The following is a 13613-nucleotide window of genomic DNA, read 5'->3' on the forward strand; positions in this document are numbered from 1 at the left end:
TCAGGTCTTGAAGGCCCAACCCCGCTGTGGAGCTGGGTACAGACGGACAGACGGACCACCAAACCCCAGATAAGCCAAACAGGAAGTGACTGTAACTTCATGTAAAGCCTCTCATGCACCCCACGCCAGGGGAGCAAGAACCAACCTGACTGGTTGTGCTTTCTCTCTCCTCAGGGAAAGGTCCCCACAGACTCCCACATCAAACAGGTCTGCAAGAGGGTGATGCAAGGTAAGGGGTTCTTGTCCTCCAGTCTAGATGGAAGAGACAGTCATGATCGTCATAATACTATCATAGTTTTGTCACCATGAGGTTGATGGAGAAGAGCCGGTGCTCTGAGTGTAAAGGTGGAGGTTTTCCTGTGTGCCACAGAGCAGCTGGCCCAGTTGGCCGCCAGCCTCACCAGACCTGAGTCGGGCATCTCTGGGATCCAGGGACCCCCAGGTCCCCCAGGGCCTCCCGGATCCTCCGGACAGAATGGATTCCCAGGACACTCAGGAGCCAGAGGCCTGCCCGGCCTCAAGGGCCCACCGGGTCAACTCGGCCGCAAGGGCATCAAAGGTTAGTTTCACTTTCACTTTTGGTTTAAGATATGATGTGCGTAAATAATCTGAGATAAATTTGGCGGTCAGGAAGTACAGGACTATTAAAAGAGAAAAACATCTGCTACAACACCTCTGTGTTACACAGAGGTGGTGCTCTGTGTTACACAGATTTGGTGCTCTGTGTTACATAGAGGTGGTGCTCTGTGTTACATAGTGGTGGAGCTCTGTGTTACACTGTGGTGGTGCTCTGTGTTACATAGAGGTGGTGCTCTGTGTTACATAGTGGTGGAGCTCTGTGTTACACTGTGGTGGTGCTCTGTGTTACATAGAGGTGGTGCTCTGTGTTGCATAGAGGTGGTGCTCTGTGTTGCATAGTGGTGGAGCTCTGTGTTACACTGTGGTGGTGCTCTCTACACAGTGGTAAAGCTCTGAGCTACACAGCTTTGTGTATCTGCTTCCTGTGGTCCTTCTGGTGTCCAGGTTTGTGTTCTAAGCAGGAAGTTACAAAGGAACTAGGAAGGAAGATACAGATGTTGGTGTTGTCTATGCTCTCTCCAGGGACAGGGCCTCAGTGGCGTTATGTATTGAGGATGAGGACCTAGCAGAAGACGGTTTTGTAATGTGATGTCCATCTGTCCCTCCAACAGGTGACACTGGAGACCGAGGTGATCGGGGACCTACGGCCAGAGGACCTAAAGGAGCACCGGGAGCTCCGGGTCTCACAGGTAATGGAGCCGTGGTGGTGGTGGGGTGGGGGGGCTGTTAAGATTTCATAGATATACACACACTCACTCACTCACACTTTATCCTACTTGACTAGGTATCTGTAGGATGCCTACAGGCAGACTGCAGGTATGGGGTTTGAGGCCAGCATCCTTCAGGGAATCAAACACCCTTAGCAGGACACTGCACAATTTTACCTATGGACCCATGCATGGATGACATCGATCTGATGTCTGATCTGCTGGGTGACTGACCTGTTGATCTGATGTTAGTCTGTTCTGCTGGGTGTCTGACGTACTGACCTAATGACCCACTGGGTGTCAGACCTACTGCCCTGCTGGGTGTCAGACCTAGTGACCTGCTGGGTGCCTGACCTAATGACCCACTGGGGGTCTAACCTGCTGACCCGCTGGGTGTCTGACCCTCTGCTCCTCCCCCTCCAGGTGACCCTGGTCGCCCGGCCTACGGGAACCACGGGCGTGATGGGCTCCGGGGCCCACGCGGTGCTGCTGGGCTCCCTGGGGTACCGGGCCCTCCCGGCCCAGCCGGCTCCAACGGGTACTGTGAGTCCTCGCAGTGTGTCATGGCCATGGTGGCGGCAGCGGTGTCGGCCAAGGACCCCGGGACGAAGGGCCCCTCTGAGATGTAGAGGCCCCAGGCCTGGACGGAGCCAGGAAGAGAGCCTGGGAGACTTAAAGTGGGGACTTAGCGTGCGTCGGGTCTCTCATCGGCTGTGACCCCGTGTTGGGTCTCTGTTTCGATTGGGTGGCTGGGTGATGTGGAAGTCTAGTGTTGGGAATTCTGCACAATATCAAAGTGTATCACAGAATGTTTGCTAGTGAATGAAAAGGAACATTTTAAGGTATCAAACTGAGGTTAATTTAAATAAATGCTAATTTGATGATATGTTACTTTTGCGCCAATACTAAACCCATATGAGGTGATAAACCATCATGTTGAACTACAGCCCAGTCCTTGTACACTTTACTTGCTGTTATACAACAACTCAAGCTAGCGGTAGCCGTCAGAGTAACCCAGAAACAAAATCATAACCCTTTTATTTTCTCACCCCAGCCTTGTCATCACTCGTACTGTAAAAGAGACGGCACCCCCTGTGGTTGGGAAGACTTCGTTATCAAGGGGTCTATGTATTATGTTGATGTCCCAAAAGCAATCCTGCCCAACAGGTGGGACATGTATTCTGTGTTTGTGTAAATGTGTCAATATTGCAATCCTATGAAACGATACCACCAAATGAGCATTTTGTTTTGTGAGTATCTTTGTTGCGTTTCCAATCACAACCTGTTCCCTCCCATTGTAGAGTAATGAATTTTGATTCTGGCGTGTTTTTTAAGCAAACCTATCTGTTTTTATATGATGACACCCTATTTATTTTATCAAGATCCAATGTGGCATCAACAACTTGTACAAATGAAATAAACACATTTTGATAACCTCTTGCATGTTTTGTATTAATTCATAAAAAACAAGACAATGGCAAAGAAATGGCCATAATGTTAATTTCCGTCTGCTTGGATTGGGATGCGTTTGTTTGAAACCAGGGTACATTAAAAAGCCTCCACAAGAGGGCGCCATTTACAGCCAACACTCAAAATCCATGACGTAAGTAGAACAAGTCACCTTTTAATCTATAAATTTATATTAATTTTGTTGAAATTCATTCATTGAGGTTAGAGGTCTTGACGCCAAACTATCAAACTCATACCAGGATACATCACGAAGCAGATACTCAGCTCTGCTCTTGTCTGAGGGACTTTGTTATCTGTGATTCTGTTTTGAGAAACAGACAAGACACACGACAATGGACTTTCAGTGTATCATTTTAATGTACTCCTAAAGTTGGTGAACGGGTACAATGTGTAGCTCACTGTACTAAAACACACATCCATTGATAGTATAAATAGCCAACCTAACAATAGTACACATTTTCAAATACATAAATTCATCAAGTATCCAAGTATCTTAAGTTACGAACATCAAATAAAAAGGCATACAAAATATAGCAGACGTCTGAATTCCAGTTTGAAGCAAAAAGTAAAATTCTAAATAAAATCACATTTGATGTGGCAGTTAATTATAGTCAACAAAATGTTTGATAGAGGAGTTGGGAGATCCCAACCAGACAAATATAGCGACAGTTAAGCATTAGATATTAAAAATAGTCACTGAAAGAGCTTTAGTGTTTTTGACTTCCTGCACAAGACAAAGGCAACTATTTTTTTTCTGTTTCAAGTAGAAAAATGAAAACCTTTTTTTCAAATGCCAGGAGTGGAGGAAATCCATGGCCTTCGTTCGTCTGTAAGGCATTAATGGATGAACCAGCAGATTTCAAGGAAGGCCTACCTCTCAGTTCACACCCTTGAACTGAACAGGGTACAGAATTTAAATGGTAACCCAAAAAATCTATTTTTGTTTTGTCACATTCTGAGAGAACGCCGAAGACCAAGGATCAATCCTAAAATAAGGGGGATGCATCTGCACAGAGAGCAACACACTACGGTTTGGAGGGAACCTACACCGACACCTGCGAGGATTCAGCGGCCTCCAGAACCCCCTGTCACACGGCATGGTGTGTGTTCAGCTTAGTTTTCGGACACTTCAAAGTGGAAAGGGAAACTTCTCCAAACAAAACACTTCAATACATTGACTTCCAGGTAAGAAGATAGCAAGATTAAATTTAGCTTTTTTTGTTTTTACTTTTACTGAACATGAAAGGTTGGAGTGTCGCCTGCAGGTCTTGCTTTACTGGATGCAGCAGTTATTACGATGGCCGTTGGAATCTTTGAAGCGAAGGCGCAGTTTTGGACGATATTTCTCCAGGTAGAAGAGCTGCTTGCTGTTAAATGCTCCCCTACGCCTCCTGGTGGCCAAAGAGAGAACGGCTTAGACTAATGCATAGACATGCTAGCTTACACATTGATTTAAAACTGGACCATTTCATTTTGAAGTGTTTTATGGCCTCAAATCCTAATCCACGACGACACAGTGATTATTTGAGTACCCTAAGGGCATCTTTTAGCTCAGGAATGCGAACAGGTACTACCCTTCATTAGGTCAATGTTGAACCTCTGAATACAAATACATCCATGAGGTACTTTAAGTAACTTACTGTCGAATAAACTGCACAGCGTCTTCATATTTCATCCCACATTCAATCAGGGCAAGTGCCACCAGAACTGGAGCCCTGCAACAAAACACACACCTTGTCAGCCAACCACAAGCAAAACAGACAATTTGCTAATGAACCACTGATTGACCCTGCATAGATGCAAATCTTGTGCTGCCGGATCCGTGGCTCCTCCTCTCTAAAGGGAGAATCCATTGCTGTTTGATTGCTGAAGATAACGTTTACATTACTGATGTGGGTTATTTGTTCCCAGACGGGAAAGGTGGATGTCACAGCATAAAATGTGGAAGTGTTTTAAACTGGTTTAGGCTGTTCAAATCGGATAATCACCTATCTCACTGTTGACCATTTGGTAAGTTTGTTTTCACAAATTGAAAGGTTCCCAAATACTTAACAGATTTGCGGGCAAAGGAAAATATTTCTTCCATCACCATGATGTGCATAACAACAGAAACAATATGGAACTTTATTGACAACCAAAGTTTGATGGTTACGAAGAAAGAAATAAGCATTCATTCTGTTGGACAAGCATTTGGTCAAAATCGAAAAAGGCGGGGAGGGTTTACCGTCCCAGGCCGGCGACACAGTGGACCGCCACGCAGCATCCTGGCTCCTCACGAAACTTCACCTTCAGGAGGTTCAGCCAATCATCAACGATCTGGCTAGAGGGCGGAGCTCCATCATCGAACGGCCAATCCTGGACAGGCATTAAGAATTATTTTCTTAATACTGGTTTAGAAAGGTGATTAATCAAACTCTGTCATAAAACTACAACTAATATGATTCATACGAGTGTTTTGATTGATTGTTAAGCCGAGCTAAACCAAGCAGCTCTTGGTTGGTTTGGTTGAGGTTCTGGTCTAAAGTCGACCGGGTCTGGTGTGGATAGGGTCTTACCAGAACTTGGATTCCCTCCTTCCCCACGAGGGCGGCATCGTAGGTGGCTTCACAGACCCTGACCACGGTGCTCACGCCATACTTCTTCAGCTCCTGTGGTTAAAACCAGTCAGGGTTACGTTCTGCCCAAAAGATTTAGATCCATGAGACACTTTTCATCTGCTTCACACAATGTCAGAATGAGCATTCAGGTGTGGGTTCAACTGATACATTCCATAATGTAAAATTGGGAAAATACGAACTTTCATGCTTGACTATTCTCCAATATAAGATAGAGTACTGCTTCATACACGTTTTGACAATTTCAGTAAAATGTAGCAATGACATCATTAGCCAGGGATTTGTGTTCTCAAAATTGGATCAGTAATGCCAATGGGCCAATTTTAACCAGGATTCTTTCAAAGAAGCCACGGTAATAAGAGTTTATTTATACAGCACTTTGTAAGTGCTGAAAGACACTCGATGGTGCAGATTGTGTTAAACCCCAGCAGGCATATGGAGCAGAACCCTCTTATGTTAGACTACAGCGACCTACAACTTTAAGTTAGCTACTTTGATGATCATCACCTCTATGAACTTGTTCAGAGTGGCGTTGGTGGGATTGTGGGTGATGAGGAACCTCATGTTCTTGTAGGTTATCTCCACCGGAGCTGGGCGGTTCATACGAGCCATGGTGACAAAATAACGGAAAAAAAACACCCCGAAAAACAACCCAAAACGTCTACCACCAATTTATTTTTACAAAATGTCTACCCCTGTAAAAATACGAACGTAAACACTGTCGGAATGTCAAATAAAAAGTTAAAAGCCAATCTTCCACTTCTCGTTGGCGAGGCTTTCACAGGCGGAAAAAAACGTAAAAGCTAGGCAGGTTGGTTGTTGGCAGGCCAAGAACGTCGGTAGACGATCGAGAAGTGAATCTTACTTATTTTAAATTTCCTTCACTTAACGGAGCTCCTCTCCTCTGGAAACTAACAAAATAAAATAGAAAAATAAAATAGAAAAAGAACAGAGGCTGGTTCCACCGTGCCTCTGGCCAGGCGAACGCCGTGGGGAGGGGGGCGCGATGTGGTCCGAGTTACCCCATCCAGGCTTAGGCTTGATGGTTCAGGCGGGGAGTGGCGACCCGATCCTGCCAACACTTCCGGGGGACAGAGGGGCTGGACGGACGGTTGGAGGGCGGGGGGGGGGGGGGGGGGGGGGGGGGGCCCTCCGTTGGCTCAAGTGCGTCGTCGGGGCGGCGGCGAGTCAAGACGTTCACTCGTCTGCACCGTTGGTGTGCTGAGCCTGGCAGTAGTCCCCGCTGCCCTTCAGAAACTCCATAAATGTGTGACCCAGAACACCACGGAACTGCTGCGGGGAGGGAGGGCACAGCGTTAGCACGTCGCCAGGGGAACCAGAACACATCGTTACCAAAACATTTGAAGAACCTTTATCTAGCCAGTGTGGGTTTACTGAGCAGTGGCAGTTTAGCATTCACCTGTGAAGCATCCATAGATACCAGGGACAATAAAACACCGAGCACCCCAGGATTCCAAGTACCCCACCATTCAAATTAGCACAGGATTCAAAGTACAACGAGATTTAAAGTTTCCAAAGATTCAAAGTACCCAAGGATTCCAAGAGCCCCAACAATCAAACCTTACATACAAGAACATGCTATTGATATATAGCTAAGCATCATAACATGCTATAAAAACCATAGCACATGCTTACCATCAAAACCTGCTAACCTCCATCACATGCAAAGCATCATAACATGCTTGGCATCCTGACATGTATTTTGAGGAAGAGGAAAACGTTCTATCTATCTATCTATCTATCTATCTATCTATCTATCTATCTATCTTACTCCACACAGTCAGACTCCATGGGCCTCCATGCTAACCAATCACAACTGTAGTCGTATGGAATGCTGTGTATACACTAGCTTAGCATAACACACAACAAATGCATCTGTTAAAGCATACACACAGACGTGATAGAAACGATTAGGTAAATCCTTTTTGGTTTTCCACCAAACAAGAATCTTTTCATCACAGGTTGGCTGTAGACCACGTCTTGTGTTTCTGATTCAAGTTGGTTCATATTGGCCCTACGTTCTCCGATTCTAGGGATTTGTTCTGGCCTTGTCTGCAGGCTCCATCAAGGGTTGTGGGTTTGATTCCCATTGAGGCAGACCTCCGGACACATATCGCTTGACAACATTTGGCCAATGTTTATTTGATCTGTTATATAATGCAGTGTAGTGTAGCATCGTGTTGTGAAGCAGTGCGTAACATTGCGTAAGTGCGTACATAGTGTGGTGTAACATTGCTGTAGAGTGTGGTGCTGGATAATGCATTGCTGGATACATAAAGGAAACTGGAAATGTTGCACAATATCAATAATGACAATATGGTGTTCAGCTCCCGATATGTAGAAGCGTTGTGTCATTTGTGACATGTAGGTCAGAAATATTAAGGCCTTAGTTCTACTCAGCAGTGATGAAGAGACACATACAGCACTGGAATTAAAGCGCTTATATTTCATATTGGCCATTTGAGCTGCTGAGAGCAGCTAAAGCCGTTTCTCAGGCTTACTGGGAAATACGCTGGCCTGGGCTCTTCCAGTGGGTTTGGTTAATCCGGGATTTTGTTAGGGAAATACCGTCGCTTTCTCAATATTGAGTCAACGCTGAGAAACCCATCAGGCCTCCGTTGGTGTGGAGACACCGATACAAAGAAACGCTGCCTAGGTGGTCTTCTGCTAGATATCCTTTGTGTTTAATTCTCTGGGCGCCATCACTCCTATATCGGCCTATAGAGGCAATGACACACACACACACACACACACACACACACACACACACACACACACACACACACACACACACACACACACACACACACACACACACACACACACAAATTGCGGAACAATGCCGATCACAGAGCTTCGTTAAAACACGACCAACACCACGACCACGCCACTGCAGATAGAGCCCACGGACAACGTGACTTACGAGCGTCCAACTAAAATCATCCCGTTTTAATGACCAGAAACGTCGTGTAGGAGAAATACGTGCGCGTCCGGAACCTGCATCAGGACTTTAACTTTGACGCACATCAGTCACACACACACGCACACGCACACGCACACCCACACACGCAGCTGTGTATAACATCATTATCAAGCAGATTGTTCCAAAGCCTATTCAATGTTGTTCTAGTTAATACACACATTACGGTGGGACGTGGTTCTATTGTTTCACTGTGCAGAAGAGGCCGTGATTTCACGGAGAGAAAAACACAACAACGTAAAGGCAGAGACGATAGCCCACAAAGGTGGAAACGCAGAAAGCAGAAATGGAAACAAAATGGCACCGTTTAGCCAACGGAACTTACTGGGATATGCTTACTCATTGAAGATTGTAGCTTAATCATACGGCCGGTCCCTAAAAAGAAGTCAGTAGAATAGCTGGCGTTTCACCATACAGCCTCGATGTTCTCTCCGTGCGGAGTCGACGTCGTCTCCTTGGCTGCTTCGACGTCAGTCGGCATGCAGGCGCTCAGACCCCACCCTGAAGATGAGGAGGAGCAGTGGCCTGCTCACGGAACTTCAGTGCTGCGCAAGTTTCCCAGGCCGCGCCGGTGGCTTTGTTCACGCACGCACAAACCACGGTGCGTGCAAAGTACTCAATGTTAAATACATGAACATAAATGTACATCTTTATTACGTAATACTAATAACCGTATGTCTGGATGATTCCAAGGGAGATACAGTGAGACTGCAAATGTCGTTTTTATGAGGATGGTGGATGGATGGATGGATAGAATGGATTGATTGATTGATGGAAAGAATGGATGGATGGATGGATAGAATATATGGATGGATTAAATGGATGGTGGGTGAGGATGTATAGAATGGAGGGATGGATGGATAGAAAGAATGGATGGATGATAGATGGCTGGAAGGATTGAGTTAGATAGTTGGCGTCATTAGGGTGATAACATTGATTATGTTGGTTACTAAGATTAGTTAGTTACCTTAATGTTTTCACATAATGCGGTAGAAAGTGCCTCTTCATTGGTGGAGTAGTGAACTAGCGAGCAGCAGCAGCTTATCCCACAAGGAGGCCAAGGGAGATGGCCTTCAACGTTTTCTAATAATAAATGGATTCCCACTCTTCTTCTAACAGGTGTATAATAACAATAACCACAAGTGTTAATAATTCATAACATGAATGCCAACAATAACAATGAAGCCACCAGTTGGTTACTTGTGAAGTTAGAGCACATCTAGGTACCTGATGTTTCTAGAGGCTGTGGATGTCCACTGAAGTGCTGAGCCTGGCTTTTGTCCCACACACACACACACAGGTACACACACACACACACACACACACACACACAGAGACACACGCACACACACGCACAAACACACACTCCCCTGTCAGACAAAGAGATGGAGAGAGGGTGGAACAGTCCACCGGCTATGGGCGGTGTGGACTGGTAGAGGTCAGCTGTGTTTACAACAAATGTATACCACAACATCCTGAAGGTAGAACTTCCATTGGGGGAGATTGAGGTGGAAAACAGAGGGTGTCAGGAGAAACCATGAGCTTCTCAGAAGAACTGCTCCAGATGAAGGTAACAATAAGGGTGCCATCATGATCTGGTCCAGTTTCCTCTGTGTTCAGATCCAAGTTGTTACTGTTACCGAAATTGCTGAGCTCGACATCATAGGATAAATAGGAATATGAAATATTCCTAGTTATTCGTACAATGTAATGTACCCAAAAATAAAAAGGTGTGTTTTATCTACAGGCCGACAGCTGATCATTATAACATCACTCCTTCCAGAGACAACTTTATCCGTTATTCATTAACGCTGTTGTGTTTTTAATATACTTATATATTCATATTCTTCTTGTCTTACTGTATTTTGTGTTTTTGTTTTATCTATACTTTATAATACAATATTTTATAAGATTCTCTATTTCATTATAATTTGTCACTATCATTGCACACTTTTATCAATGTTTTCTCTGTAATGTCCCTGTAATCTATCTGTAATGTCTCTTTAATCTCCCTGTAACGTCCCTCTAATCTTCCTGTAATGTCTCTGTAATGTGCCTGTGATGTCTCTGTAATGTTCCTGTGATTTCCCTGTAATGTCCCTGCAATGTCTCTGTATTTCCCCTGTAATGTCCCTCTAATGTCTTTCTAATGTCCCTGCAATGTCTATACAGGCCCAGCAGGGGGCCTCCAGAGACACTGTGGACGGCGTGGGTGTGAGCCTGGGCCGGAGGAAGGGCGTGACGCTGTCAGAGGAACAGGCCTCCTCAGAGGAAGGGGACTCCAGGGAGAGGTTGTCCATCGTCCACACGGACGCCGACAGGGGCCCCTCCTCCACCACCACCACCCTCGTCTCCATCAGCTCCCCCCCGCCCAGGCCTCGCTCCCGGGGCGGGCCGGACAGAGGCAGCAGCGGGCCCCCTTGGACCAGGGGAGGGCTGTATCACGGTGGTCCCTGCCGGCCCTCCGACATCCCCAGACAGACCATGGAGGAGCTGAAGACCACGCTGAGGGACGGCCCCAACCTGGCCTTCAGGGTCCAGGGGGACGTACGGTCAAGGGAGCCCAGTACGTCGCACCTCAAGGGGCAGAACGCAGTCCAAGGTGGTGGGGGCGCCAGCGACCAGGGCCACCGCAGGGTGCTTACCACCTTCAAGCCCCATGAGGGTGGGGCTTCAATAAGGAGCCCGGGCCCCAGGGACCCCAGGGCTGCTCAGCACCCTTCCAGCTCGTTCAGACCGGATGCATTCACGTACAGGAGCACTGGGGGCCGGTACCCGCCCCCTGGAGGGTGGGACCCCTCGGACGAGGCTGGGCGCTCTCAGACAGGTAAACAGTTGACCAGGAAATATAAAGTTTTGGTTATATTACCTCAGAAGGTGGCATTTATGTGTAGAAAACTGCTCTCTACCTACATTCTGGGGATATAACAGCATAGATGTATCTTCTACACACTAGAAATGTTCTGTTCTGTTCATATTCTCAGTTAATGTTACAGAAATATTAGTCTACAAACATTAAGCTTTTTTCTGTTGTTTGAATTATGCCATTGATGTTTTGTTTTTTATCTGCCATCCTTCCGCTTGGATTCCTCTAGCTACTTTACTTTTGGATAAAAAGTCAGCGTACATCAAGCTATTGGCCAATGTTGTGTTGTTGTGGCAGATAGCAGAGAGCCTTGCGGTGGAGGTTCAGGCAGCAGCAGCAGCTCAGACATGGAGAACATCAAGCAGCAGATGACCAGGGAAAACATCAACTTTGTCCGCTTTGAGGCAGTAGACCTCCATGGGGTGTCCCGCTCCAAGACCGTGCCCGCCCGCCATTTCCATGTAATCAACGCTTTGCCTTTCCAACCGTCCTTACATTCACCCATCCACCTCTCCACCCAACGATCCACCACTACTAACATCCATCCATCCATCCACCTCACCATCCAGCCACATATCCATCTTCCCATCCTTCTATTCATCCATCTACCCACCTCTCCTCACATCCACCTATTCTACCATCCTTCTATGCATCCATCCATAAGCTACATATACACAAATTACAAATCTTTTAGTCTATGCGTTCTTGTGAGAAGACTAATTCCATGTTAATACAACAACATGAGGATGACGTATCTGCGCGGTTGCAGGATATCTAGGTAAGACAGGCATTGTGTGGTATAGGTGGATGTTGTACTAAGGTGAACAGAAGACTCTCCCTCCCCAGGAGAAGGCAGCGTATGGTGTCCCCATGCCCAGAAGCTACCTGGAGCTGACCCTGAGTCCCAGCAGCGAGGTGGACAACGCGGACGCCGCCAACTTCAACAGCGACATCCTGCTGATGCCCGACCTGCACACCTTCCGGGTGCTGCCCTGGGCCGAGCAGACGGCCCGGGTCGTCTGCGATCCCTGCACTGTCATGGGGGCCCCCCTGCGCACCTCCCCCCGCCTCATCGCTAAGCAACTCCTGGGCCAGCTGCAGAGCCTGGGCTTCTCCCTGCACGCCTCCTTCACTTACGAGTGCTGCGTGCTGGGCGCCTCCGATCGGCCAGGCCCCAAGACCCTGATGTTCCCGGCCACCACGCTGCTCAGCAACCACCAGCTGCCCTTCTTCCAGCAGCTGGTGGACAGCATGTACTGCATGGGCTGCGACGTGGACAGCTTCGCATCGGCCTCCGGCCCCGGCCAGATGGAGGTCAACCTGCGGCCTGAGTTTGGCATTGCGGCGGCCGACAGCGCCTTCACCTTCCGCACCAGCCTCAAGGAGATGGCGCGCAAGCACGGCTACCTGGCCAGCTTCTTCACGGACGACAGCCTGCACAACGCCGGCGTGCTGTCCCACAGCCTGTGGGACGCCAGCGGGCGACGGGGCCTATTCCACAGCGGGGAGGCACGGGGCGGCGAGCTGTCGGAGATGGGGAAGAAGTGGCTGGCGGGGCTGCTCAGCCACTCGGCCGCCCTGAGCTGCCTGCTGTCCCCCGGGCGGGACTGCAGGAGCCGCACGGCCCGGCGGGCCAAGGACCCCCAGCGCGGGATGCACGCCACCTGCGGCTACAACGACCACAGCAGCTCCTTTAACGTGAAGCGGCACGGCGGGCGCACGCTGCACATCGACAACCAGCTGGGCTCGGCGGCGGCCAACCCCTACGTGGTGCTGGCCGCCACCGTGGCCGCGGGGCTGGACGGCATCAAGCGTAGCCTGAGCTTGGAGGCGGGACCGGGCCAGCAGCGGCTGCACGCCATCCCCGTGAGGCTGGAGGACGCTCTGGAGGCGCTGGAGGCGGACCACATGCTGGGCAGCGCCCTGGGGGAGCCCTTCGTCCAGTACTTCATCGCCATGAAGAAGTTTGAGATCGAGACGCAAGAGCTGGACGATGAGAGGAACAAGTGCCTGGAGTATTTCATCTAGGAGTGCCCCGCCATGTGAACGCCTGCTACCGCCACAGCAATAATGATAGCGTTGTTTTGGTAGTAAATGTTTCATTTGATTGATTTGCTCCTTATTTTTGATAATGTGTGATTCTGAAGTACTTCTTGTAAATATGACGAATAAATTTCACATAAACAGTTCCTTCATCCTTGTGGCTTCACCCTGAGTATGATTTTCAGTGTCTTCTCGATTATTTGGGTATACTGACTACGTGACGGGCAGGGTTGACGGTAGTACAGTGCAGGAACACTAGAGGGCACTAGACAGCACTAGAGTGCGGTGCATTGCACAACAATAGGGTTGGTTTTCAAGGTAGAACCTGTTTC

At 48.0% G+C, this 13613-nt stretch overlaps 4 protein-coding genes across 5 annotated transcripts in view; 2 read left to right on the plus strand and 2 right to left on the minus strand.

Moving 5' to 3' along the window:
• The window catches only part of col9a1a (collagen, type IX, alpha 1a), a 15459-nt gene extending 12753 nt beyond the window's left edge, over positions 1-2706 (plus strand). Inside the window, exons 29-32 of the mRNA XM_079731089.1 lie at positions 175-229; positions 371-559; positions 1191-1268; positions 1710-2706. Coding sequence (XP_079587215.1) covers positions 175-229; positions 371-559; positions 1191-1268; positions 1710-1915 — 528 coding nt within the window. The 3' untranslated portion in view covers positions 1916-2706. The remainder of the gene's footprint in view (positions 1-174; positions 230-370; positions 560-1190; positions 1269-1709) is intronic.
• A 384-nt stretch (positions 2707-3090) lies between these two features.
• ptp4a1 (protein tyrosine phosphatase 4A1) lies at positions 3091-6400 on the minus strand. The gene is made up of 5 exons (XM_079758666.1): positions 5879-6400; positions 5312-5404; positions 4981-5111; positions 4397-4471; positions 3091-4147 (listed from the first exon to the last, which is right to left on the minus strand). The coding sequence occupies exons 1-5, from the start codon at positions 5981-5983 to the stop codon at positions 4030-4032; spliced, it is 522 nt and encodes a 173-aa protein (XP_079614792.1). The 5' UTR covers positions 5984-6400; the 3' UTR covers positions 3091-4029.
• A 119-nt stretch (positions 6401-6519) lies between these two features.
• Positions 6520-8843, minus strand: LOC307091839 (uncharacterized protein). 2 transcript variants are annotated; one of them, XM_079758667.1, is made up of 2 exons: positions 8698-8843; positions 6520-6664 (listed from the first exon to the last, which is right to left on the minus strand). In XM_079758667.1, the coding sequence occupies exons 1-2, from the start codon at positions 8734-8736 to the stop codon at positions 6569-6571; spliced, it is 135 nt and encodes a 44-aa protein (XP_079614793.1). In that variant the 5' UTR covers positions 8737-8843; the 3' UTR covers positions 6520-6568. The 2 variants fall into 2 exon arrangements, 1 of the variants encoding a protein (XP_079614793.1); XR_013812772.1 differs by having other exon boundaries at positions 6532-6661; positions 8698-8819.
• Positions 8844-9909: 1066 nt separating this feature from the next.
• lgsn (lengsin, lens protein with glutamine synthetase domain) lies at positions 9910-13266 on the plus strand (the record flags this gene model as incomplete). The annotated part of the gene is made up of 4 exons (XM_079731109.1): positions 9910-9942; positions 10545-11199; positions 11536-11699; positions 12085-13266. 4 exons carry the CDS (start codon positions 9910-9912, stop codon positions 13264-13266), a joined length of 2034 nt encoding a protein of 677 aa, XP_079587235.1.
• Between the last annotated feature and the right edge of the window lie 347 nt (positions 13267-13613).

The sequence above is a fragment of the Pollachius pollachius genome, assembly GCF_949987615.1.
Source record: "Pollachius pollachius genome assembly, chromosome: 2".
In the NCBI taxonomy this organism is placed as follows: Eukaryota; Metazoa; Chordata; class Actinopteri; order Gadiformes; family Gadidae; genus Pollachius; species Pollachius pollachius.

What these genes read in the sequence shown, in the direction of transcription:
- ptp4a1 (XM_079758666.1), bottom strand. Translation starts at nt 5,983, where the DNA reads ATGGCTCGTATGAACCGCCCAGCTCCGGTGGAGATAACCTACAAGAAC. An exon ending in CTCTGAACAAGTTCATAGAG is followed by an intron (nt 5,405 to 5,878) that starts GTGATGATCATC and finishes TTTTAACCACAG; the next exon opens with GAGCTGAAGAAGTATGGCGT. An exon ending in TGTGTCGCCGGCCTGGGACG is followed by an intron (nt 4,472 to 4,980) that starts GTAAACCCTCCC and finishes GTTTTGTTGCAG; the next exon opens with GGCTCCAGTTCTGGTGGCAC.
- LOC307091839 (XM_079758667.1), bottom strand. Translation starts at nt 8,736, where the DNA reads ATGATTAAGCTACAATCTTCAATGAGTAAGCATATCCCA. An exon ending in CAATGAGTAAGCATATCCCA is followed by an intron (nt 6,665 to 8,697) that starts GTAAGTTCCGTT and finishes CCCTCCCCGCAG; the next exon opens with CAGTTCCGTGGTGTTCTGGG.